Source organism: Cetorhinus maximus, chromosome 9, assembly GCF_964194155.1.
Source record: "Cetorhinus maximus chromosome 9, sCetMax3.hap1.1, whole genome shotgun sequence".
Classification (NCBI taxonomy): Eukaryota; Metazoa; Chordata; class Chondrichthyes; order Lamniformes; family Cetorhinidae; genus Cetorhinus; species Cetorhinus maximus.
Window position 1 is genome coordinate 973,033 of NC_135887.1, and position 25,905 is coordinate 998,937.

The 25,905-nt window shown below is 39.5% G+C and overlaps 1 protein-coding gene across 2 annotated transcripts in view; it reads left to right on the forward strand.

Annotated features, from left to right (window-relative positions):
- prpf8 (pre-mRNA processing factor 8) overlaps positions 1-25,905 on the forward strand; it is a 43,711-nt gene that overhangs the window by 10,573 nt on the left and 7,233 nt on the right. For both annotated transcript variants that reach the window (XM_078547932.1, XM_078547933.1), the window contains exons 8-36: positions 596-701; positions 822-1,132; positions 2,240-2,429; positions 3,412-3,531; positions 4,264-4,398; positions 4,957-5,086; positions 5,279-5,475; positions 6,100-6,306; positions 6,724-6,887; positions 7,049-7,175; positions 7,301-7,493; positions 7,993-8,180; positions 12,464-12,702; positions 13,424-13,570; positions 14,928-15,138; positions 16,508-16,624; positions 16,968-17,215; positions 18,160-18,339; positions 18,420-18,555; positions 19,874-20,043; positions 20,266-20,395; positions 20,486-20,632; positions 20,991-21,151; positions 21,322-21,513; positions 22,009-22,246; positions 22,477-22,605; positions 22,956-23,069; positions 23,495-23,668; positions 25,581-25,774. In XM_078547932.1, the coding sequence (XP_078404058.1) occupies positions 596-701; positions 822-1,132; positions 2,240-2,429; positions 3,412-3,531; positions 4,264-4,398; positions 4,957-5,086; positions 5,279-5,475; positions 6,100-6,306; positions 6,724-6,887; positions 7,049-7,175; positions 7,301-7,493; positions 7,993-8,180; positions 12,464-12,702; positions 13,424-13,570; positions 14,928-15,138; positions 16,508-16,624; positions 16,968-17,215; positions 18,160-18,339; positions 18,420-18,555; positions 19,874-20,043; positions 20,266-20,395; positions 20,486-20,632; positions 20,991-21,151; positions 21,322-21,513; positions 22,009-22,246; positions 22,477-22,605; positions 22,956-23,069; positions 23,495-23,668; positions 25,581-25,774 (4,995 nt within the window). The remainder of the gene's footprint in view (positions 1-595; positions 702-821; positions 1,133-2,239; positions 2,430-3,411; positions 3,532-4,263; positions 4,399-4,956; positions 5,087-5,278; positions 5,476-6,099; positions 6,307-6,723; positions 6,888-7,048; positions 7,176-7,300; positions 7,494-7,992; positions 8,181-12,463; positions 12,703-13,423; positions 13,571-14,927; positions 15,139-16,507; positions 16,625-16,967; positions 17,216-18,159; positions 18,340-18,419; positions 18,556-19,873; positions 20,044-20,265; positions 20,396-20,485; positions 20,633-20,990; positions 21,152-21,321; positions 21,514-22,008; positions 22,247-22,476; positions 22,606-22,955; positions 23,070-23,494; positions 23,669-25,580; positions 25,775-25,905) is intronic.

Sequence of the window (25,905 nt, forward strand, 5' to 3'; positions counted from 1 at the left end):
TCCCAAGGACTTGGAGGAGAAAGTATGTCATGTTTCTTCTGATTGCTTTTCACACAAGTGCCAGGCATTGACCACCTCCAACTAGAGAGAATCTAACCATCGGCTGTTGACATTTAATGACATTACTATTGCTGAAATCCCCACTATCAACATCTTGGGGGCAGGGGGGCTTTTAACCATTGCAAGGGGGTGATAGGTTATTGGGGGTAGATGGGGTGCAGATTTCAAGTTACTATCAGGTCAGCCCTGATCTTATTAAATGGTGGACCAGGCTCGAGGGACTGAATGGCCTACTCCTGGTCCTTGTTCATACATTCGTATCCAGAGAACTTTGTTGGGAAGTGGATATATATGGGTGTTAGGCAATGGTATGATTGGTATTGGTGCGATGCCTCGTGATGAAATTGCCCCCAGTAATCAAAGTCTTGAAGAGTAGCCCTTTTAACATCCATGAGTCTGTTCCCCAATAGAATTGAGCTTTGAAATGATAAAGGAAGAAATTTAACACAAAAAAGCATATTCTGAAGGAGGGGTCTGCTACATTTGGTTTTGCTGTTATTTTAGCCTTGATTTTAATATTTTATTTGGATTTTAGGTACCACACACCAAATGTTGTGTTCATTAAAACTGAAGATCCAGATTTGCCAGCTTTTTACTTTGACCCGTTGATTAATCCAATCTCACACAGACACTCTGTTAAGGTAATCAACTCTATGCTAGAGTGGCCTTGCTATTGCAATGGATTTCTACTTTTTTAACCAGTTTAGTTGCTGAAATACAATGAACAGAAGATTATCACATGCTTTTGCATTTCATTTCAGAGTCAGGAACCATTACCAGATGATGATGAAGAGTTTGAACTTCCTGATTGTATGGAACCATTCCTGAAAGATTCTCCTTTGTATTCTGATCATACTGCCAATGGCATAGCATTGCTTTGGGCACCAAGACCATTTAACTTGAGGTCTGGAAAAACAAGGAGAGCACTTGACATCCCATTAGTTAAGAACTGGTACCGTGAGCACTGTCCAGCAGGGCAGCCAGTCAAAGTTAGGGTTTCTTATCAGAAACTCCTCAAGTACTATGTACTGAATGCACTTAAACACAGACCACCCAAAGCACAAAAGAAAAGGTTTGTTGAAAGTTCTGTAATTTTGTTTTGTTCAAAGAGTGCAAACCAATGCAATGAAAAAATAAATATTTTGCATCTATGTAATCTAACTTTATTTAATGACTAGTAAATTGTCAGCTTCTGAGAATCCGTAATGTAGAAAGTAGAATTAGAGGAAACTCCAGACTTGCACAGAGAAGAGAGGGCGAAAGACCAAATGATCAGCAGTGCTGGTGCAGGCCATCAGTCTCGGATGATAAAGGCTTCTAATTCTTTGCCTGACACTTGAACATGTCTGCTATTTAAGGACTGGTGCTGGGACAGCTTGATTGTGCTAGATTGACAAAGGAAACTAGATTGATCTCATCATAACTTTTGTTACCCTAATCACTAAATAGTATTAACTGCATAATAAATCCACTGTTCTTCATGTATAAAAGTAACAAATGACTTCTGTACAAAATAGGAGGAGGAATTATTCATTTTTATAGATGTGGTGATAGATGTTGATGCTGGAGAATAGAATATTTTTTTCTGTTTTGGCCATCCATTCTCAACAGCAAGTACTCCTTTGCATGATATAACACTTGTAATAGATGGCTGGCAGAAATGCTGAATGTAGTTCTTTCTACTCCCCTGATTATATACCGGCTAAATGTGCCATTCCAACCTGTTTATGTTGACCTTTACAGTGAGCAGAGAGATACTTTCATTGTCTCATCTCACTTCTTATTGTGGACCTTGTTCAAGACTGATTTTGCATTAAGCAACGAGTATCTGATGGTGTTCAAAATCATTTCAGCAGAATTTTTTAGAATGTATTATTGCGTCTCAGTCAGGTGGGCAAACAATTCCCAGTCTTAATAGACACCAACATCCTGTGAGTGAGTTTGCCTGTCATGTCTCAGATATCTGGGAAAACAGAAGGAGCCATTTCCCACATTGGCTGAGGGAATCTCCTGAAGTTGACATAAAAATGGTTCACGTGCCTTGCAGGAAAGTATCCTAGGCCTGGCCTGGCCTGGCCTCTTGTAAAGTAAAATAAGCTTTTAATTGGGGGAGAAATGGCATTGATTTGTTTTTCTCTAACGTCAATTTAATGCTGATGTTTAACTCTTCCCACTTAAGGTACTTATTCCGTTCGTTCAAATCGACAAAATTCTTCCAGTCAACCAAACTTGATTGGGTGGAGGTGGGCCTCCAGGTGTGTCGTCAAGGTTACAACATGCTGAATTTGTTAATCCACCGTAAAAATCTGAATTATCTGCATCTAGACTACAACTTCAACCTGAAGCCAGTGAAAACCCTCACTACGAAGGTAAACATTACCTTGGACGCTAGTTCAGCTTTTAGAAGTAAAGAGTCTCTACAACCAGCAATAGTTATGATTTGGAGGAGACCTCATAAACTAAATCCAGCATTTGACAATTGTACTCTTTTCAGATTTCAGCTAAGGAATATTAAAGCTCTTCCAGAATTATTTAATAGGCAGTTATTTTATGTTTTGATATCCTTTGACCTTTTGGACTTAACACATTTTTTAATACTTTTATTGTTTCTTTTGTTTATTGAAACTAGTTAAACTGCTGTGTTGCTGGGTCTTTGTATCTTGTCCTTGAAACCATGGCACTTTACGTACAGGCTCCATTATAGATGGCTCTGTGCAAAAATGTTATTGGCAAATTACAAAAACAAAAATGTTGTCTTTATTGCAATTTGCCTAAATTAGAATTAATGTGCATACAATGTAATCTAATAGAGTGGTTGCAATAAAATTGAAACTTGTGATTTGTAATCACCAATAGAATCCCAAGACTAGGTTATATTTTTCAATGCAACCCAAAGCGCTTGTGCTTTTATAATTCAGTGAATGAGTAAATTATCCATCTGTATCAGCCTTGGCTCAGTGGCAGCACTCTTGAGTCAGAACATCATGGGCATAAATCTCATTCCAATGATTTGAATGCATACTCTTCAGTGTAGTACCAAGGGGGTGCCATTATTCATATGGGACGTTAAACCATGGCTATATCTTTCATGTTGGGTTAAAGATCCAATGGCACTCTTAGAAGAACAGGAAGGTTCTCCCAAAGGCCTACCACAATCTGTCATTCATCTTTTCTGTGCACAACTTGCTGCTGCTGTCAGATGTCACATTGGCTGTGAAGCCAGGAGGTTGTGAAAGTGTTTTTTTTTTAGTAAAAGTTGGTGTTTAAACTGGAGGTGCAAAAGTAAATTTTAAACGATTGCTGTGGTTTTTAAAAAGTGTAGAAAAATTACCACCATGTTCATTTTTACAGGAACGTAAGAAGTCCAGATTTGGCAACGCGTTCCATTTGTGCCGTGAGGTGCTACGTTTAACAAAGCTTGTTGTTGACAGTCATGTACAGTACAGGTTGGGGAATGTGGATGCCTTCCAGGTACATTAATTTAAAAATGAAACTTTTGGAAATGCAGAAACTGTTTCAAATATATTGTGCATGCACACACCATTGCTTGAACCCTCAGGATTTTGCAAGTGTTCATTTGGAAACGACTTAAACTGATTTATAAATGGCAGTTTAACAATTGGGCTTAACACTTGATCCGTATTCACGTTCGAAGAATCGGTTATTAATGTACTGCAAGGCTTATGTGATGTTCTGCCGTTCTTTGGCTATTATGAAACAGACTATAGAATGATTCCGTTGCCTGTACATGCAATAATTTGAATGTATTAATGCTACATAAGTAATTTAAATGCAGTACAAGATATGCATTTCCATAATTTAGTATGTTGGTTTGGAATCAATGTATGGGTCAAGCTTACTGTTCTGGGAGTATATTTAGGCTACATCTGTAAGAAAATGGTTTTGCTTTGCACCCCTGCACCAGTTGTATTGCATCTGAAGCCTGAGTCTGCATTGTGACACGGAGTGAAGTGGAGTAAGACTTTCTGGATGAGTACTTTGCTTTCCCCCACTTTGCTTCAGAGTCATTTTGAGTCTTAGCACCCAATTTACACTATACAAATTTTGTGTAGATGTGCAGCAACACAAATGCACATTAATTTGTTAAGTGGATTAGGAATGAATCACTTTTTAGTTCTGTTTGGAATTAATAGCTAGACTCTGAATCTATGAAATTAAATATGGTTTGTTTTCTGTCTGCAGTTGTCAGATGGATTGCAGTACATCTTTGCTCATGTTGGACAATTGACTGGGATGTACAGATACAAGTACAAGCTGATGAGACAGATCCGAATGTGTAAAGATCTGAAGCACCTTATCTATTACAGATTTAACACGGTAAGCACAGTGTATAATGTAACTGTTTAAATCTGGATTACAAGAGCATGTTAAATGTTACCATTGTGAATTATAATGGGGGCAGGCTTGATCTGTCAGCGTTGTGGAATGTTAATGTGATTTTCATTTATTTTTGTAATGTCAGCGGTTTTGTGATGTGTTAACAAAACATTTTTAAAAATGTCTGTTTCATCACCCCAGCCCCTGCCTATCAAAATCATACCTCTCAGTAACTGAGCATAGCTGTTCTGTTTTCTTGCCTCAGCTTCTGCTGTTCTCAAACATTTTGGTAAAAGATTAACATGCCCTTGTTTTTTTCCTTCCTTCTCCATTTGGGAAAAAAAATGCCACCAAGTTGAACTTTCAATTATGTACAACTCTCTTTCAGAATGTATCAGGGCAGTATGCTGTACTGCCGACTCATTCTGTGTTTTTTTTTAGCCTGGGCTTTTCAAAAATTAAAAACCAACATTTAATGCAATGTGTGCACTTGATATGTGCTTTTAAAACCGCAGATAATTTACTAATAATTGCATCTGTTATCATTTAATTTTATAGGGCCCAGTAGGGAAAGGACCTGGCTGTGGATTCTGGGCAGCTGGCTGGAGAGTGTGGCTTTTCTTCATGAGGGGTATAACTCCTCTACTAGAGAGGTGGTTGGGAAACCTGCTTGCCAGACAGTTTGAAGGTTAATAACATTTGTGTCTTTAAAAATGCAATTTTCACATCAATTATGAAGGGGAAACCCTTGTTGCATAGTTAACTTATTTTACCTCCTCCCTTACTGTTGACTTAAAAAGACATTTGTAAAACTTCTCCACTCTCAGTTCACTGTAATGACCTACTCCATCTCCCACTTTTTCCAACCCTCCCCAATCAGGTCGCCATTCCAAAGGTGTAGCTAAGACTGTGACCAAACAGCGTGTGGAGTCTCACTTTGATCTGGAGTTACGAGCTGCTGTTATGCATGATATCCTAGATATGATGCCTGAAGGAATCAAACAAAACAAGGCCAGGACAATCTTGCAGCATTTGAGTGAAGCTTGGAGATGCTGGAAGGCAAATATTCCTTGGAAGGTATGCACTTGAATAATTAGTCCATGAATATGCTGTTAGACAATATTTTCTCAGACACAAATATTTCTGTGCTTTGTTACAATAATTAATAGAAAACTGAATAACTTAGCTTCAAGGTATTCAATGAATAGTGTTATTGTCCAAGCAAGCACAGAATCCTTCACTGTATTTAAGTCTCGCATGTATTTTTAAACATCCAAGTCTCTCCTTTCTCCACTACTCCCTTTGCAGTTATTGCAGTGTTTCATTCCTTTGCAGTGTCATTAACTTCACCAATATCGAATATGGAGCCCTATGCTTCTCCAAAAAGTGTAACTCTTATTATGGGACTAATAGATTCTTAATTTATGACCTGTGTGTTTAAATGTGACATTTTTGGCACTCAGTTCAGTTTCCAGTCTTTTTTTTTCATTATTAATGAAGCTTTTTGGATGGGCATGATAATTTTTTGTTTTGTTCAGAATTTAATTATAAACTCAGTTTTAAAAAGGAATGTGCACACTTACTTTCATATGCATTAGTTTAGCAGTTGCCTTATAGTTTACATGTAATTATGAGGTTTAAATGTAAAAGAAAATGTATTAAAAAATGAATCTTGCTTGAGACTTGATATCGTTATAATAGGTTCCTGGCCTGCCAACTCCAATTGAGAACATGATCCTTCGGTATGTGAAAGCCAAAGCTGACTGGTGGACAAATACTGCTCATTACAACAGAGAGCGAATTCGCCGTGGGGCAACTGTTGACAAAACTGTGTGCAAGAAGAACCTGGGTCGCTTAACCAGATTATACTTGAAGGCAGAACAGGAGAGACAGCACAACTACCTGAAAGTGAGCTTGTACATTATTGAAAAATATGATTTAGTCTAGAAGTTTTGCTGAAAATCTCGAGGACACAGTATGAATAGCTTATCTTAGCCCTCTTACTGATCAGTAAAAATGTCAGTGTTTGAATCAATGCATTTATATCCACTGCTGATAGTGGAGAAGATTGTGTGGAAAGTGATGGTGTTCCTTGTTAGTCTTTTTTTACAGTACTGATATTTTAAATAATTACATCAAAATATGAGGGTGCTCGAAGAGTCTGTCAGTTGCTTTCATTTAGCAATGAAGTATTTGTAATTTTATATAATGCTCTAATTGTGGTGAGATTTTGTTTATATGTTATGTAATTTCTCTCAAAGCTCAAGAGTTGTCTACAAGTCTGATCTAATTACTTGGAAGTATTAAAATCTGTTTGTTGAATAGGATGGACCCTACATCACTGCTGAAGAAGCTGTTGCCATCTACACCACCACTGTGCATTGGTTAGAGAGCAGGCGTTTCTCTCCAATTCCTTTCCCCCCTCTTTCCTACAAGCATGATACAAAGCTTCTGATCCTGGCTCTAGAAAGACTCAAAGAAGCTTACAGGTAAATGTGCATATTTGTGATTGCAACTGCAAAATGAACAGATTAAAACCATTAATGTGAGACTTGACTTAGCTTTATTTATACTTGACAGCATGTGTTGAAATTGAACAGTTTTTAAATGAAATGAACATTGTTCTTTGATATTGTGCACTTAATTTCAGTGTGAAATCAAGGCTAAACCAGTCACAGAGGGAGGAACTGGGTTTAATTGAACAGGCCTATGATAATCCTCATGAGGCTTTATCCAGGATCAAACGACACTTGCTCACACAGAGAGCTTTCAAAGAGGTTTGTGGAAATATCATAAATTCAAGATTCTACCTACCCAGTTCTAAATAATTGCATACTTGTACTGCACGTAAAAATTTTCACAATCTTAGAATTATTTTTTTTTTAACCTTCTTCACTGACAGGTTGGTATTGAGTTTATGGATTTGTACAGCCACCTGGTGCCAGTTTATGATGTTGAACCATTAGAGAAGATCACTGATGCTTACCTTGATCAGTACTTGTGGTATGAAGCTGACAAGCGACGGTTATTCCCACCATGGATTAAGCCAGCTGATACAGAACCTCCTCCATCACTTGTATATAAGTGGTGTCAGGGTATGTTCACGTTGCCCCTTAAAACTTTACTGTTTGCATTTTTTAGACTTCATCCTTTAAATATTAATTTCATTTAATTATTTGGCACTGCATAAGGATACTTATGCAATTTCATGGCACACATGATTCCAGTGGAAGATTTTATGCAAACATCTGTTTCTCACTGCCAGGTTAACTTGCGTAGAAATAGAAAGCATGCATTTTTTTTTTAAATGAGTAGTGTTCACCAAATTGAATTTTCGATAAGTACATATTAACAGAAATAATAGTCAAAATGTGCATTTGGATTTTCAGTTTCTACAGTCCCAAATGCTCATTGAGTAAAACTATTTGTATTGATTAACCTTAATATGTGGGAAATCTATGCTTCCAATGAGGAACAGGCACCTCGTATATTCTAGCAACTGTAATGGCATGTTTTGGAAACCTATATATTTCTTGCAGAACAAGGTTTGGTTAATGTTAAGATTTATCATTACTTAATGGTTTCTTAAAATAGGCATCAACAATCTTCAGGATGTGTGGGAGACAGCTGATGGTGAATGCAATGTCATGTTAGAGTCACGATTTGAGAAGATGTATGAGAAAATTGATCTGACTTTGCTGAACAGATTGCTGCGTCTCATTGTGGATCACAACATTGCTGATTACATGACAGCCAAAAACAACGTTGTCATCAATTACAAGGTATGCATAGTTTGTAGTATGCTAATTTTTAAAAATGTATTTTTTCACAGCATGTGGGCACCACTGGCTAGGCCAGCATTTATTGCCCATCCCTAAATTGAAGGTGGCGGTGAGCTGCCTTCTTGAACTACTGCAGTCCATGTTGTGTAGGTACACCCACAATGCTGTTAGGGAGAGAGTTCATTTCTTTTAGACTTTGTAGCTGTTTGATATAACTGAGTGGCTTGGTAGGCCATTTAAGTGTCATCCGCATTGCTGTGGGTCTGGAGCCACACCTAGGCCAGACCAGGTAAGGACAGCAGACATTAGAGGACCAAATGATTCTTGCAACAGTCGACAATGGCTTCATGGTTACTATAACTGAGACTAGTTTTAAATTCCATATTTTTAATAATTGAATTTAAATTCCAAAAGCTGCTGTGGTGGGCTTTGAACCAGTGTACCCAGAGTAATTAGCCTGGGTCTCTGGATTACTAGTCCACTGACATTACCACTACACCACTGCCTCCCTCTGCTTTTTTCATGCCCTTCCTGACTGTTTGTTTTCAAGCACTTGAGTCAACAGCAAGGCCTTCCCATGCATAGACTCCGATCCTGGTCATCTTGAGGTTTCACTTACATATGTCCTTATATTCAGACTTGAGTGACTTGTTAGTCTTGTGCTGATAGTAAGATCGCCAGAGGGCATGTATTTGGGGATCCAGCCATCATCCATTCGATGCACATGCCCTAGCCATCGGAGTCACCGCTGACTCAAGACAGCAAACATGCTGAGGATTCCTGCATGCTGGTATACTTCTATATTTGGTATACTGTCATGTAAGGAGGTGCCCAATATTTGTATGAGACAGCAGAGATGGGAACTGTTTTGCCACTTTTTTTTGTCTTGTATAAGGTGCCCATGTTTTGCTGCTGTAAAGGAGGGTGCTGAGAAAACAAGCCTGGTACACATGGTGCTTTTATGTTTTCAGTTAATTTGCTATTGGCCCACACTCAACCTCTCAACTTTGACATGACAGTTGCAGCCTTGGCAATCCTGATGCTAATTTCGGCATCAAGGAATAGGTTGTTGGTAATTGCTGATCCAAGGTATGTAAAGCTGTCGATGACCCCCAGAGTGAGGTTGTCATTGTTGATGGGAGATGGAGTCTCTATGTCCTGGCCTGTAACTTTGGTCTTCCTGATGCTGGTTATCAGTCCAAACTCCCTGCAGACCCAGGAGAACCAATCTACAAGTTGCAAGTGAGCTTCAGTATCGGATGCCAGCGCAACATCAGCAAACAGCAACTCACGGACTAGGAAATTACACACTTCAGTCTTGGTGCGTGGTCTTGTCAAGTTGAACAGCTTGCCATCAGCTCTGGCGTGCAGGTGGACACCCTCATTTGTGTCACCGATAGTGTACAATAGCAGCATAGAAGAAAACATACCAAAGAGAGTTGCCGCCAGGATGCAGCCCTGATTTACCTCGCTGCCGCTCTGAAAGTGCCTGATGTTGCTCCATTATAACTGGCGGAGCTGTGCATGTTCTCATAGAAAGAAGAAATGATGCCCAGGAGTCCAAGCGGGTAGCCTATTTTCCTCAGAAGCTTGGAGTCCATCTCTGCTGATAAGATCGAAGTTCTTGGTGACGTCTTATGAAAGGGCAATGTAGTGTGGTTGGTGCTGTTCGCAGCACTACTTCTGTAACTGCCAAAGTGAGAAAATCATGTCAACTGTCGACTGTCAGCTCTGAAGCCGCACTGAGACTAGGGTAGATGCATGATGCCAGGGTCTGCAATCTAGTCAGAGCAACGTGAGCAAAGAGCTTCCCCATGATACTTAACAAGGAGATGCCTTGGTCATTGTTGCAGTCACTGTGATCCCCTTTGTTTTTGTACAGGATGACAATTGAAGCCCAAATCTTTCCTTCCAGCAAAGACACAAGTTCCTGGAGGAGCTGCAGTGGTGCCTGTTTTCCACATCTGATGATTTCAGGTGGAATGCCATCATTCCCTGGGGCTTTACCACTAGCAAGACAGGCAATGGCCTTGATGAGCTCTACCATGGCAGGCTTGCTGTCCAGCTGCTTCCTGACAGGAAAGCCTGGAATGGCGCTGAGAGCTTCTTCAGTGACAATGTTCCCCATTGCATAGAGTTAGAGAGAATGCTCCACCCACCTTTCCATCTGCTTGCTAGGTTCAGTGACAATCATCCCTGACTTGTCTTCAAGGGGACTGATTTGGTTGCTGCTGGGCCTGTTTCTTTCTTGATACATCCTGCCTTCATACTTCTGTCTAGCATCCCCGAATTTAACAGCAGATTGTATGCTGTTGCAGAGTTTCAAACAGTATTGATTGGTGCCATGCTGAGCAGTCTGCTGAGATTTGATTCTGACAGCTCTGAGGGCATCTAGATTTTGCTTGTTGGGAACTTGGTTATAGTTCATGAGGGCTCTCCTCTTGGTTACAGTAACTTGACTCCATTACAGTCCAGTAAGCCTCAAACTGGTTAGCATTCCTTGGATCTGTCTTCCTGTACACACTGAGTGCAACTGGTGTTGTGCAGATGATCTCACTTTGACACAGCACTCTGACGTTGGGTGTTGATGTCCGACAGAGCCTGATTGAGGATTTTGAGGGACTTCTGGGTCCTCTCTGGGTCAGTAGTATGGCAAATGTTGATCCAAGGATGACCTTTCTTCTTGTAGTACAGTTTTCTTGGCTGAAGTCTAATCTTGCTGCACACTAGAGAATGGTCAGTGTCACAGGCAGCATTGATATCTACAAGTGATGAGGACACTGTTGAGTGTAGTATGTCTGGCATTGTTGAGATCGAGATGGTGCCAGTGGCTTGATCTCAGATGTCTCCAGGGCACCTTGTGGCGTGGCTTGGTTTGGAAGTGGTTCACCTCACACTCCACGGTAACAACATAGCTCCAGCAACCTCCATCCGTTTTCGTTCATCTTGCTGATTCCCTGGTGCCTTATGCACTTTGGCCAAGCTGTGTGGTTGTTACCCACCCTTGCACTGAAGCCCCCTAGTAGTCCCTCGGTGTTGGGAATACTGCTGATGGCAGAATCAAGTGCCCTATAGAATTGATCCTTGACAGCTGGGGTGGAGGGGAATGTCAGGGCGTAGATACACATGAGGTTAACTGGGCCCATGCTTGTTGACAAGCGAAGAGTAAGAAGTCTCTCTCAGCCTTCTGTGGGGGGTTCAGTCATTGCAAGTAGTGTTTTTTTACTAGGAAAACCATTCCATGCTCACATGTTGCCTCTTGGATTTCCCCCTGCCAGAAGGTGTGTTTCTCTTTAAGGGATCCATTTTGATTGAGCTGTTTCTAAATCTTGATGGCTATAAAAGCAGTAATGGAGCCTTCAACTTAACATGATGGTTTATCATATTATCATAGAATGGTTACAGTGCAAAAGGAGGCCATTCAGGCCGTTGTGTTTTTGCCAGTTTTCTGCAAGATCAATTCAGCTAGTCATGCTCTCCATTTCCCCATAGCTATGCAAATTTTTTCTTTTCAGAAAATTATCAGTTCCCTTTGAAAACCATAACTGAATCTGCTTCCACTATACTCTTGGGCAGTGCATTTCAGATCCTAACCACTGGCTGTGTAAAAAGGTTTTCCCTTGCATCGCCTTTGACCCTTTTGCCATTCATTATAAATTGATACCCTCTTGTTCTCAACCCTTCCGCCTATCTAATCTGTCCAGACCCCTCATGATTTTGAATACCTTTATCAAATCCCTTCTCAATCTTCTCTAAGGAGAGCTACCCAGCTTCTCCAATCTATCCACGTTACTGAAGTTCCTCGTCCCTAAAACCATTCCTGTAAATCCTTTTCTGCACCCTCTAATGCCTTCACATCCTTCCTGAAATGTGATGTTCAGAATTGGACACTATTCCAAATGAGGCTAAACTAGTAGATTTGCCAAAACTTCTTTGCTTTTGTACTCTGCCTCTACTTATAAAGCGCAGGATTCCGTATGCTTTCTTGCTATGTTGAGCTAAAGTAGCTTTGTAATGGTTTCTTCCTGATGCCTTATACCTTTCAAGGTTCCAACTCAGAGTGCAGCTTTTGTAGAAATTGCAGTAGCATGAGGCTTACTGAGGTGCATAATTGGGTATATTCCCAAGAATTTGCCAGCTTGTCACTTTTACTGTTGGATGAAGTGCCTTCTGAACTAGATTGCATGACTGACAGTGCGTGCATTTTTTATTAAGCTTCCTTCTGTGTTTTGGAACACTATTATTTAGAATAAACCTTTTTTTTTTCCTCCTTTATACAAAAGGACATGAACCACACCAATTCCTATGGCATTATCAGAGGGCTCCAGTTTGCCTCTTTCATTGTCCAGTACTATGGGCTGGTGCTGGATCTGCTTGTATTGGGTCTCCACAGAGCCAGTGAAATGGCTGGCCCACCACAAATGCCAAATGATTTCCTGAGTTACCAGGATGTTGCCACAGAAGTTGCTCATCCTGTCAGACTTTTCTGCAGATATATTGAGCGTATTCATATTTTTTTCAGGTAAGAAAGTATTTCCTTAACCTTGACTCAATGTAATACTCAGTGCTAAGTGGGTTGTCACTTTTAACAAATGATCTATAAAATTGCATTTACCCAACAACATGATTGAAGTAGCCAAAATGGTGATTTGTCTTTTCACATGTTCAGTGAAATGAAGCATCTCTTAGTACAAAATGACAATTTATTTCAAACTTAGTTGTGTAAGCTTCTGTTATTGTTGATGGTTTCCAAATAATTTTGGAAGTTTTATTTTCTAGGAATATTTATTTTTGAATGTTTATTTAGATATCAAGTCCCCCTCAGTGTTATTCCCTCGTTCCCTTGAAGGCACTGTCTGATGCTTGGTTAGGGATCCACAGATAGTGTCCATTCTGTAATATTGTGTTTAAATGGTCATTCTTCGTGTACATGTCTAGGCATGTGTATGTTGATCAACTTTTCGAGCTCTGAGCCAAATCCTGTTTTCACTGAATATCCACAAAAATTTCCAGCAGCTCATTTGGCAGGAAATACCTGTTGACCCAAGAGAGATTGTTTGCATCCAAGGGGCTGCTGAGCCTAGTTGTAGCACCTCAGTTGTTGCTGTTCAATACAAATTGGAAATTGAAGTTAGGATCCTCTGACCTGCATAGCTAAGTAATGCCTTTAACCAGAAAGCTGTCAGAGGGCTGGTAAGTGTGCATGTCTCTTCAAATGCATGTAATAAAATCTTTATGTACAGATTTACAGCTGATGAAGCCAGAGACCTGATTCAGCGCTACCTTACAGAACACCCTGATCCAAACAATGAGAACATTGTAGGATACAATAACAAGAAGTGTTGGCCAAGAGATGCGCGTATGAGGCTTATGAAGCATGATGTTAACCTGTAAGTGTCAAGAGTGTTACCTAATTATTGTGATCACCGGAATGTTTTGCCAACTGGTTGCCTTGTCCAATTTATGCAACCTGTAATGTAATCTTTCAAACACAACCCACCTGAATAAATGCTGCAATGTTTCTCCCCCACCCGCTTGCATTTAATTTGTACCCTAAAGTTCTATTCACTATCGGATTCTGCACTGTATCTCTCAGAAATGTATGTGCTGCATACTAGTGAGAGTTGATGCTGGTGTAAGCTGAAATTAATTTAGGCATTATATTTATATGTTAATTCAAACAAATTCATTTTCAGTGGCAGCTTGGAAACATTCATGTTTGAGTCATAAGGTTGTGAATTGAAGGCCCACTCTGATGCTTGGGTGCATAAACTGATAGTTCAGTCCAACACTGAGTTAGCACAGCATGGTCACCTTGTAGTCATCTAAATGAGATGTTAAGCCAAACTCTGTCTCCTTGATCAGCTGAATGTAAAAGATCCTGTGACTCTTGATAGGGGAGTTTTCCCAATAACCTAGGCAACATTTATCCTGCAACCAACACTGCCAGAACCAAATTAGCAAGTTATCTTCCTAATTACTGTTTGTGGGACATTGCTGTGTGCAAATGGCTGCCGCATTAGCCTCTGTAACAACAGTAACTGTTTCAATATAATTAATTGACTGTGATGTGTTTGGGAAAGTCTAGGGACCATAAAGGTGCTATCCAAATGCCAGTCCTTTCTGCTCCCTTTCTCATAGAATGTTCTAAACCTTATTGCATTCAAAGTCCCCCATTGGCAATGAGATCAGGAAGGGAACCTTTACAAAACATTGGGCTTCAGGTTATACCAGTGTCTCTCAGTGACATTAGAGAACTGACTAAATTAGTGTGTTAACATTGCACATAAAGGGTCATTATTGATAGATTTGATAGTGAAAGGGGAGGTTTTGTACAAAAAAAAATTCTAACTTAGAAACAAATATTCAGTAATTTTATTGTCCTCCACAGCTCTCTCTCTAATAATGCATTGAAAATATTAGTGTTACTGCTAGCAGGTTATAACAGCACAGGTTACTGGAACCAACTGTTGCAGGAGCTGGGCCTGCCAGAAGAGGCAATAACAAACTTCTAAGCTTGGCATAGAAATCCAGTGAGATTTGAAATTTGTTTGAAATATTGTTTACGTTTGGCCAAGATTTTAAATGAAATTCCAGAAAGTAAAATGATCTTAAATGAACTGCCAGGAAGCTTAAACCAGCCAACACAATTTGATTCTAGCTAACTTGGTAGTTGCTGAATGATCGTTTGTTCATGCTCAGCCCTTGTAATTTTTAATTGCTTATATATTGCACCTGTTCTTGTAGTGGTCGAGCAGTGTTTTGGGACATTAAGAATCGGCTACCTAGATCTGTTACCACCATTCAGTGGGAGAACAGCTTTGTATCTGTATACAGCAAAGACAATCCCAACCTGCTATTCAACATGTCTGGCTTTGAGTGCCGTATTCTTCCCAAATGTCGTACAAGCTATGAGGAATTCACCCACAAAGATGGAGTCTGGAACTTACAAAATGAGGTATAAACAATGTAGTACTTATTATTCTATTAATTTTAGTATGATTGTATTTAATTAAAATACCTTTGTTACCTGATCTATTACATTGTTAATATAGCTTCAGTGTAAAGTGTGTGGAAACTTATGATTATCAAGTATATGTGGTAGAAATAATCAGATTGCAGGAAAGCAATTTGGAAAATGTGGCTGTTAATTACTGAACTGTGCATTGTATTGTTGCACACTGTGGAATCCAATATAAAGAAACACAAGTAGCACTATACAGAAGTATTATTCCATTCTGTTTAGAATTTCATTGACACCTTGTTTGACTTGCCCAAATACTATTTGTATTTCTAAAAAGGAAGAAAGAATTGTCTCCTTTGACTCGTGTAGAAATTTTGCCTCAGAAGAACTGGGAAGTTCCTGCAGTGTCCAGGTTAACATTTATCTTCCAAACCATGGTTTAAGAACAGATCAGCTGTTACTAAATGGTAAAATAATTAGAAAAGGAAAGCTTATGTTAGACACCAAGAACTTAGTGTATACGTACATAGGTCATTGAAGATGGCAGGGCATGTTGAGATAGCAGTTAATAAAGCATATAGTATCTTAGGCTTTATTAATAGGGCATTAATTACAGAAGTAAGGAGGTCATGTTGAACTTGTATAAGACACTAGTTATGCCTCATCTGGAGTACTGCATCCAGTTCTGGGCACCATACTTGAGGAGGGATGTGAAGGCATTGGAGAGAGTACAGAGGAGTTTCACAAGAATGATTCCTAGAATGAATAACTGTAGCTATGAAGATAGATTGGAGAAGTTGGGACTGTTTTCCTTGGAGAAAAGAAGACTGAGAGGAGACTTTATTGAGGTATTCAAGATCCTGAGGGGTGTGGACAGTGAGAAACCGTTCCCACTCAAGAGAACATCAAGAACTAGAGGACATAGATTCAAAATAATTGGCAAAGGAGTAGATGTGATGTAAGGAAAAATTTTTTCACCCAGACAGTGGTTGGAGTTTGGAACAAACTTCCTGAAAGGGTGGTGGAGGCAGGTTCGATCAAGGTATTTAAAAGGGAATTTGATTGCTATCTGAAAAAAGAGAATGTGCAAGATTATGGGGATAAGGCAGGAAAGAGGGACTAGGTGGAATGCTCTTTCAGTGCAGACTCGATGGGCCAAATGGCCTCCTGCACCGTAAAGACACTGTGAATTGCTCTTTGTGCAATCTTGCTGCATACAAACTGGCTATTGCATTGGCATACAAAACAACAATGACTTCAGTTCAAAAGTAACTTACCTTATCGGTTATGAAATGGATTAATGTGTCCTGAGTGTTCAAGCAGTGCCATATAAATGAAATTGTTTCACTAATTTGTATTACAGGTCACCAAAGAGCGTACAGCTCAGTGCTTCCTCCGAGTGGATGATGAATCTATGCAGCGATTCCATAACAGAGTACGTCAGATTCTCATGGCTTCTGGCTCCACCACCTTCACTAAGGTATAATTCCTTCGTTGGCATTAAACACAACTTTTCACTAATTGTATCAAACATTTTTATCTAAAATAGTAACGTGAAATGTTGAATGTTTTTAAATTGCGGTTTTAAATAAGTCTGTGTTTATTGTGAATTCAAGGTTAGTGCTAGGAAGATCTGAAAAGGATCTTTTTTACATAGTTTCTGTAATGGGCCCAATGTAGCCTTGTGTTGTGAGCGACAAATATATGTTATCTGCAGCAGGAAAAGTGTAGGACTTGAACAATAAGATGTTGCAATTCGAGGTTAATTACAAATGGTTTTTAAGTCATTAGATAATCTGTATAATAATCTTGTGCTTTTATAGATTGTGAATAAGTGGAACACTGCTCTGATCGGTTTGATGACCTATTTCCGTGAAGCAGTTGTTAACACTCAGGAGTTATTGGACCTGTTGGTGAAATGTGAGAACAAGATCCAGACACGTATTAAGATTGGTTTGAATTCCAAGATGCCAAGTCGTTTCCCTCCTGTGGTATTCTACACCCCTAAAGAATTGGGCGGTCTTGGCATGCTCTCTATGGGCCATGTTCTCATCCCACAATCTGACTTGAGGTAATGTTTAAAAACATATTTCCCTTTCGTGAATTTAAACCAGCAATCAAAGCACATTTGACCATTAACCTCTGAGCTGCCCAGCGTTGGATTTGGGGGGTACCCCAAAGATACGTTGGGGAACCCTTCTTGGAGCTTCACAGCTAAGGGTTTGCGGGGTAATTGCCCAGAAGCGCAAACTTCCTCTGAGCTGCTGGATAGCTATTGTAAAGACTTAGACTGACCCCTGACACCCCAGGAACCCCCCCCCCGCCCCCCCGACTGACTACCCTGCCAACGGTATTCCCCCCCCCCCCCCCAAAAAAAAACGGGATTCTCCCCACGCGCAGGCTGACTCTCGCCCCCACACCCATCCAAGACCTGACCCTGCACCCCACCCCCCAGCCTTCTCCCAACGCACCCCTCCCCAACATATCTGATCCTACCAACGACCCACCTCACCCCTCCCCGGCCTCCGATTTCTCCCCCATCCACCCCAAATCTTATCCATTTCCCTTAGACACTTGCCTTCCCCCTGGCCTGTCGAGGACCTTTAAATTTCTTTGCGACCTTTAACTGGTTTACAGCAGCTTGTACCGTTAAAAAAGGGGGTATGACCTCCTTCACTTCAGTGGAGCTGAACATCAATGCTGGGCCACAGACAAGCTGCGCTGTCTGGATCTCACCTGGCCTGAGCCGGAAGGTCGGGCGAGATAGGATCAGAAGAAAAAGCCCGTAAGTATTTGGGCACAGAGTGGCAATCCTACACAAATTGCCACTCTGAGGAAGTTACAGCCCAGTAAGTGTTGTGTAATAATCTAAAGAATGTTTGTTTGTAACCACGTTGTATCAGTCTATTTCAGAAGATAATGTGACTCCTTGCTGGTAACTTTAAATTTTAAATAGAGGAAGCTTTTTTTTTAAACCATGTTGCAATTTAAGCACAAATCTTGTGCGTTTTATAGGTGGTCCAAGCAGACAGATGTGGGTATCACTCATTTCCGATCAGGTATGAGTCATGAAGAGGACCAACTGATTCCTAATCTTTATCGTTATATTCAGCCTTGGGAGAGTGAGTTCATTGATTCGCAGAGAGTGTGGGCAGAATATGCACTGAAACGACAGGAAGCAATTGCACAAAATAGGTAAGTTTTGAGATTTTTTGTAACAATAATAGTGACCAGATGCTAGTTTGGATGTTTGACAAAACTATTTAAAATTTCAGGCGCCTAACTTTGGAAGATCTGGAAGACTCCTGGGATAGAGGTATTCCACGTATTAACACATTATTCCAGAAGGACAGACACACACTGGCTTACGATAAGGGCTGGAGAGTTCGAACTGATTTTAAACAGTACCAGGTATGACTTCTTAAAAAAATGTTTTTTTTTGTCAGGTATTCTTTTTCTCACGCCACTACCTCTTTAGCTTCTGTGATCTCTCTGGATCGCCATCTCAATGGGTGAGTTGCAGATCAGCTCTCAGTCTTCCCTCAGTGCTGTTTTAAAACTGGCCATTTGTGCAGAAGATGTACAAAATCAATCTTTAAAAAACATTTACTTCCCTGTCGGACAATACCTGGCTTTTACTTAACAGTTTTCTCTGATAGCACAACTAAGATTGGAAACTCACCATTTGTGGCACTTTGTCTTCTTGTCAAATCATTCCATGGCTCAGCGCTCGGAACTTTACCATGTTGAAAATATTATGTGTAGGCTGTATTTTTGGGTTGGTGAATTTGCCCATCAGGCAGTTGGACCATACAGATGAGTAAAATTCCTGAACTTGATCTCAAGTCTGTGCTGAGTTAACTGATCTCAACTGGGATGGTGGCAGACCATGGCAGTCAATGGGGGAAATCACTGAGAATTCCTGCTATTGGTAACCTCTCCAGAAACTCTTGCCAGAAGAGTACACATATGTAACAGTGTATGTCAATCGAGAATATAAGTAGAGCCAATATTGCTCTCATGACCCAATAGTCTGCTAGTATTGACTGTTGAGTCTTGCAAATGAAGAACCCATTTTTGAGAGATGGGAGGGAAACATGTAGCTGTGAAACTATACCCCAGTAGGGACTTAATGCCAGGCTGGGATGGGCTTGTTGCCGTCGGAGGAGGGGGGGTTATGGCTGGTGGTGCAGTTTGTCAAGAAGTATAAGGAAAGAGAAAAACTACCTCTAGAAAAGTTTGGAAATGACTAGTTATGATAAAATCAGACAAACTTCGCTTCTGTAAATATTGGACATCTATTTCATTGAAATTATTCCAAAATTTGGCAGAGTTGGGTGGAGGGGTGTTGGTAAGCTTAAATGTTGTAGAATAAGTACTTTGGTGTTTTGTTTGCACTTTCTTTTTCTCCCCACCTCTTGTGTGCACAGAGGCAGGTTGTAGTACCTATACTTCTGTAACCAAGTAGCTGTGATTGTTTGGTGCCAACCACCAGTGGTATTACTTCAATTTTGGAGAAGTACATCCCAAGTGGCTAAATTGAGCATTAGATTAAAATTCCAAGCTGGAACTTGAGTTTATGTAAGAGGCTGGCTCTCATCATCTGTTTGCTGTTGAGCAAAGAGTTGCCAAATGCTAACAATGTATTAATGTTGAGGAAAATGCAAGATATCCCAGTGTCTTTAATTGTTGAAGAGCATGTGTAGCTAAGATATTTTGTTGTTCCCAGGTGTTAAAGCAGAATCCATTCTGGTGGACCCATCAGAGACATGATGGAAAGCTGTGGAATTTGAACAACTACCGTACAGACATGATCCAAGCATTGGGTGGTGTTGAAGGCATTCTGGAGCACACACTCTTCAAGGGAACTTATTTTCCTACCTGGGAGGGTCTGTTCTGGTACGTGATTGATCAGCAAAAAAAACCATTATAGATTTAATGCGTACATTAAGGAGGTCCTATTGGGTGCATGTAAATGTAATCTATGTTTTAATCATCCAATCTTTAATATGCAAGGAAGGAAACACTTGCTTCAACTCCTATTTTATATTTTTAATCAAATGTCTGAATTTTGGGTACCAGCAAGAGATCTTCAAATGTTCTAAAATTCTTTACTTGAAGGGAGAAGGCAAGTGGTTTTGAGGAATCCATGAAGTGGAAGAAGCTGACTAATGCCCAGAGATCTGGTTTGAATCAGATTCCCAACAGAAGATTCACCCTTTGGTGGTCACCAACCATCAACAGGGCTAATGTAAGTTTTCGTGACTACTGTGAATTAATCATAAGTTTGTTTATAAAATGAGCTGTCAAAAATGAGCTGAAAATATTTTTCCATCCTCAGGTTTATGTAGGTTTCCAAGTGCAGTTAGATCTGACAGGAATTTTCATGCATGGCAAAATCCCCACACTCAAGATTTCTTTGATCCAGATCTTCCGAGCCCATTTGTGGCAGAAGATTCATGAGAGCATCGTCATGGACTTATGTCAGGTCAGTGTCTGGGCTCCTGCTTCAGTTTTGGAACACTTTTATTGGTTTGAAATGGGATGGGGGAGGACCCCTTGAAACAAGGGAAAATAAATTTTAAAACGGAACAAATAGAACGGGAAGATGTTTTACTGTTAAAGGGGTAGACTTGGCGGGGGGAAAATCAAGGGAGAAAGAAAAAGGCCCAAAGAGATAACTGAAATTTTTTGTGTATCTATTTTTGAACATTAGTGATATAACTAGCAGACTAAGTGAGCAGTTTGTCTTAAGAATCATGCAAAAGGTTCAGATTGTTTTGCTTATAGTTTTTAGAGAATTGCTGTTTCAGCACAATAGATTTCAAATCAGATATTGTTTGTAGGTCTTTGATCAAGAGCTGGATGCTTTGGAAATTGAGACTGTGCAGAAAGAGACCATTCACCCTAGAAAATCCTACAAAATGAACTCCTCCTGTGCTGATATTCTGCTGTTTGCTTCATACAAATGGAATGTCTCCAGACCATCACTGCTTGCTGACTCAAAGTATGCCCATTCTACTATTTTCATGAGAGATGGAATTGTTGCAATAAGATATAATCTACACTTGTTGTGATAACATTGATTTAATTTATGAAATCTCCAAATTTTCTGCTGTTTTTGGGTTTCCATTTTGAATCATGCTGAATATACTGATGAGGTTTCTTTTCTTTTAGAGATGTGATGGATAGCACTACTACTCAAAAATACTGGATAGATATTCAGTTGCGATGGGGTGACTATGATTCTCATGATATTGAGAGATACGCCAGAGCCAAGTTCTTGGACTATACAACAGATAACATGAGTATCTATCCTTCACCTACTGGTGTGTTGATTGCTATCGATCTGGCCTATAATTTGCATAGGTATGTATTCTACTCTGCCTGCAGCCAGTTTTATTAAATTCATAATGTATTCTAGCAGGTCATAAGAAATAGCAGGCGTAGGCCATTTTGCCCATCAAGCCTGTTGTGCCATTCAATAAAACCGTGGCCGACTTGATCGCCACCTGAATGTCACTTTCCTGCCTGCCTAACCAGGCAGGAAAGTGGCATTAAGGCCATGATCAGATCAACCATGATCTTACTAAATGGCAGAGCAGGCTCAATGGGCCGAATGGCCTACTCCTCCTTGTTACAACCTGCTAGGATGCATTGAGATAAATATGTAACACGTTTACTTTGCTCAATATAACTTGGTACATACTAAGTGTATACATATTTTTTTGAGCTGCACCAAACTGCCATGTAAATTCATCAGAACTTTCATTAAAATAGCATTTCTTGAAATAATTTTTTGTCCAATTTCTGTCCTGGAATTTCTTTGAAAAATTTACTAATCTTACCTTTTCAATCTTGCAGTGCTTACGGTAACTGGTTTCCAGGTGCCAAGCCATTGATCCAACAGGCTATGGCCAAGATCATGAAGGCTAACCCTGCTTTGTATGTGTTGAGAGAACGTATTCGAAAGGGTCTACAGCTTTATTCTTCTGAGCCAACTGAGCCTTACCTATCCTCTCAGAATTATGGTGAACTCTTCTCTAACCAAATCATATGGTTTGTGGATGATACAAATGTGTACCGGGTCACCATTCATAAGGTAAGAAATAACAACCATAAAACCCCACTTAAAAGAGTCCAATAACTATGTTTGACTAAGTTCATTCAGGTTGTGCAGTGCAATTCTAGAAGATGAAACATCTTTCTTTAAAAAAAACTTTTTTCTAATTGTTACCTATGCTGCTTCTATTGTACTACTTGTAATTGTTACCTATGCTGCTTCTATTGTACTACTTCTCTTAACTTACCATAAATGTGTTCTTTCCATAGACATTTGAAGGTAACTTGACAACAAAGCCCATTAATGGAGCCATTTTCATCTTCAATCCCAGAACAGGACAGTTGTTCCTTAAAATTATCCACACTTCAGTCTGGGCTGGGCAGAAACGTTTGGGCCAGGTAATATTCAGATGAAATATTTCACACAGGCTGTATTATATGCATATAACCTCAACAACAAAATACTTGGTTTTTAGATCATGTAAGTGCTAATACTTTGGTTTAACTTTGAAAGAAAGGTTGAATGTCAATTATTTTTCAGTCCCATTTGATCGAGAAGGGGAAAAAATCTGAATAAAAAACGATTTTGTCATGGTATTTTAAGGATTTTGCTAATTCTACTTAAATTGGCATATGGCTGAAATCTCTCACGTAGATTAATATCTGCATCTTTGTCATATTAGGGCTATTATTTTATGTGCAAATATGCAAATATTGTGCAAATAGTAACGGGTTGTTTTTGCATTCAGCTGGCAAAATGGAAAACTGCTGAAGAAGTGGCTGCCTTGATCCGATCGCTTCCAGTTGAAGAACAGCCTAAACAGATCATTGTTACAAGGAAAGGCATGTTAGATCCACTGGAAGTGAGTAAATTTTGTTTCCACTTGGAAGATAATTTGCCTTAAAACTGAAATGGAATAAAAATTGAACTCATAGAAAGTTTGTAATGAGCTGCTTTGAGAACTGGTATTTAAAACAGAGGGCTAATTAAAGATTGCCAAACTGTTTTCAAATTCTGAGCAGTGTACTTAAATCAAGCTTTAATAAATGTTTATGTAAATTAAGTGGTTCAGTTCCCCCAGCTCAGTTGAGTGATGATTTTGGCAAGAGGAGTCTAAACAATCTGGATCATGTGGCTCTGTGCCTTGGTGGAACATAGGCTAATTCTATGGTTGAAATTTGGTCTAAATAGCTTGTTTTGTATTTTTAAGCCATTTGAAAATCTTTGGTAACAACATTTGTCCCCTGTCGAAATTAATTTTTAAATGGACATTTTTATATCCTTTAGGTTCACTTGCTGGATTTCCCCAACATTGTGATCAAAGGGTCTGAGCTACAGTTGCCTTTCCAGGCCTGTCTGAAAGTGGAGAAGTTTGGTGATTTGATTTTAAAGGCAACTGAGCCCCAGATGGTGCTGTTTAACCTGTATGATGATTGGTTGAAGACCATTTCTTCTTATACTGTAAGTAAAATGATGTTTCAGTTTTTTTATGGGGAGTGAAATCAATGGGTAAGTGGATGTAGTTGGTCTTATGGGTCCTGTGAATTTGTGCCTTGTCTGTTTTTACCCCCTTCCTATTCCAAAATAATCTGTTGCATGTAGCAACTTGTGCTAAAGGAATTAACACATTCTACAAATCTGAACCTACTTCTCAGAACACTTTTACAATGACCACAGTTTGGGTATGCAGGGAAAGTAGGGATTGGGTTAGGAGATGTGGACAAACCAAGAATGATTTCCTAATTCATTCAGCCTTCGTGTTCGTAAGAAAAATTTATGAGCCTGTGCTGAACTTTTGTCATTTTTTGTAAAATGTTGTGCTCTGGTAAATTGAAATTATCTGGTCTGGTAAACCCAGTATAGTATAGACTTATAAAAGGAGATTAGTGGGAGAAACTATTTTCTATATGTCTACCTACATGCTTGTTTGCATCTTAAAATCCAGAATGGATGCTTGACTTTTTAATCTAAGCATTAATCCTTCTTCAGGTGTGCAGTGAAATGAGGGGAAGAATGCTGTATGTTTTAAGATTATGTACTATGTGGTAGATTTTGGGTTTATTTCAGAATAATTGTATATCCCATTTGTTGTTCTGTATCTTTTCCATTCTAGAGCAACTCAGCTTTTCTTTATTGACCTGAGTGTTGATCAGTTGCTCACAACATGTTTTAGGTCCAGAGAATTAGATTGAATAAAGATGGGTTTCTAGGACTCGATGGTATTTGTTTATTTGGCCTGTCATTGTGTCTACCTTTAATGTTTCACCTCTGCACTGAAGTGGCACCACTTTGACTTGCAACTTGGCATATTCTTCAGTGCTGAGCTTCCTCCTTCTTGTCCACTCTTCACTGATATTTTCTTCCATCTGCGTAACATTGTGCATCTGTGCCCTTACCTATTTCCTATTTCTGCCAAAATCTTGAGGCTAAACTATTGCAATGCTGTCCTGGTTGGCCGCTCTTACAATTTATTCATAACACTGCAGTCTTTATTCTCAACAGTGTGTCCACAATTGCATCGTCTTTGTTTTCTTTAAGCTTCACCAGCTCTCTTAGTATCAGTGTTATTATTTCAAAATTCTTGCACTCACTTTTGGATCATTCCATGAATTCACCTCTCTCTAATTTAGCATCTTCTCCAGCCTCACATAGTTGATTGAGCCTCCCTCCCATCCCACTTAACAAGCATTCCTCACTCTTCCTGTGGCACTCCCTAAATGCAGAAACTATAAAAGAAAAACATTAGAACGGTTTTATTTAGTTAGCTGATTATCTGATTTAATGAGAAACCCGTTGCCATACTTAAAACTAAATCAAACTTACAAGGAGTTCATATATGTAGTGTATGCTTGCCTGATGTAGCATGCAAACTGCATGATTGTGGAGGAACATTCCATCAATGTAAGCACGGACAGAACTTGGATGTATGTTTGCAAGAATCCAGGCTTAAAGACCACCATATGAATATACAGGTACTGTTATAGCTGTATAGTTTACTATCACAGGAGTAGGAAGAGGAGAATTTTCGTTCTTAAAGAAGTTTCTATTCAAAGGAGGATAGGCAGTTTGCAGGAAGAGGGTGGAGCAAAAAATGCAAAATGTAGTTGGGAAGCTGGAAGACTTGAGATAGAGAGTAAGGTGAATGGTATACAATTATGGCAGAATTTCTGATCTAGAACAGTAATTGTCATGGTTTGTTTCTGTGGAAATGATTATTCAACATGAAATGGTTAACGCTTACTGATTGGAAAGCTAGAAGAATCTGCAACATACAGTTTTACAGATGCAAAAATGTTTAATTATGTAGATTTTCAAAAACCAACGAATAGCCTCAAATATTTCTTTTCCCTCTCCCACACTAATGGGTTTGTAGGCATTCTCTCGACTGATTTTAATTCTTCGAGCACTTCATGTGAACAATGATCGTGCGAAGGTCATTCTGAAACCTGACAAAACTACAATAACAGAGCCTCATCACATCTGGCCAACTCTGACAGATGAGGAATGGATAAAGGTGGAAGTGCAGTTAAAGGATCTCATTCTGGCTGACTATGGCAAGAAAAACAAGTGAGTGACTAGCAGTGCAAATGAGAAAGAAACTTCCTGATGTTTCACAGCATATCCTATTGGCCTGAAACCAGAGCAACACTATAGAAGAATTTGCAGTGTCTGCTTGTGCTTTGAAGTGCTCTAAAATA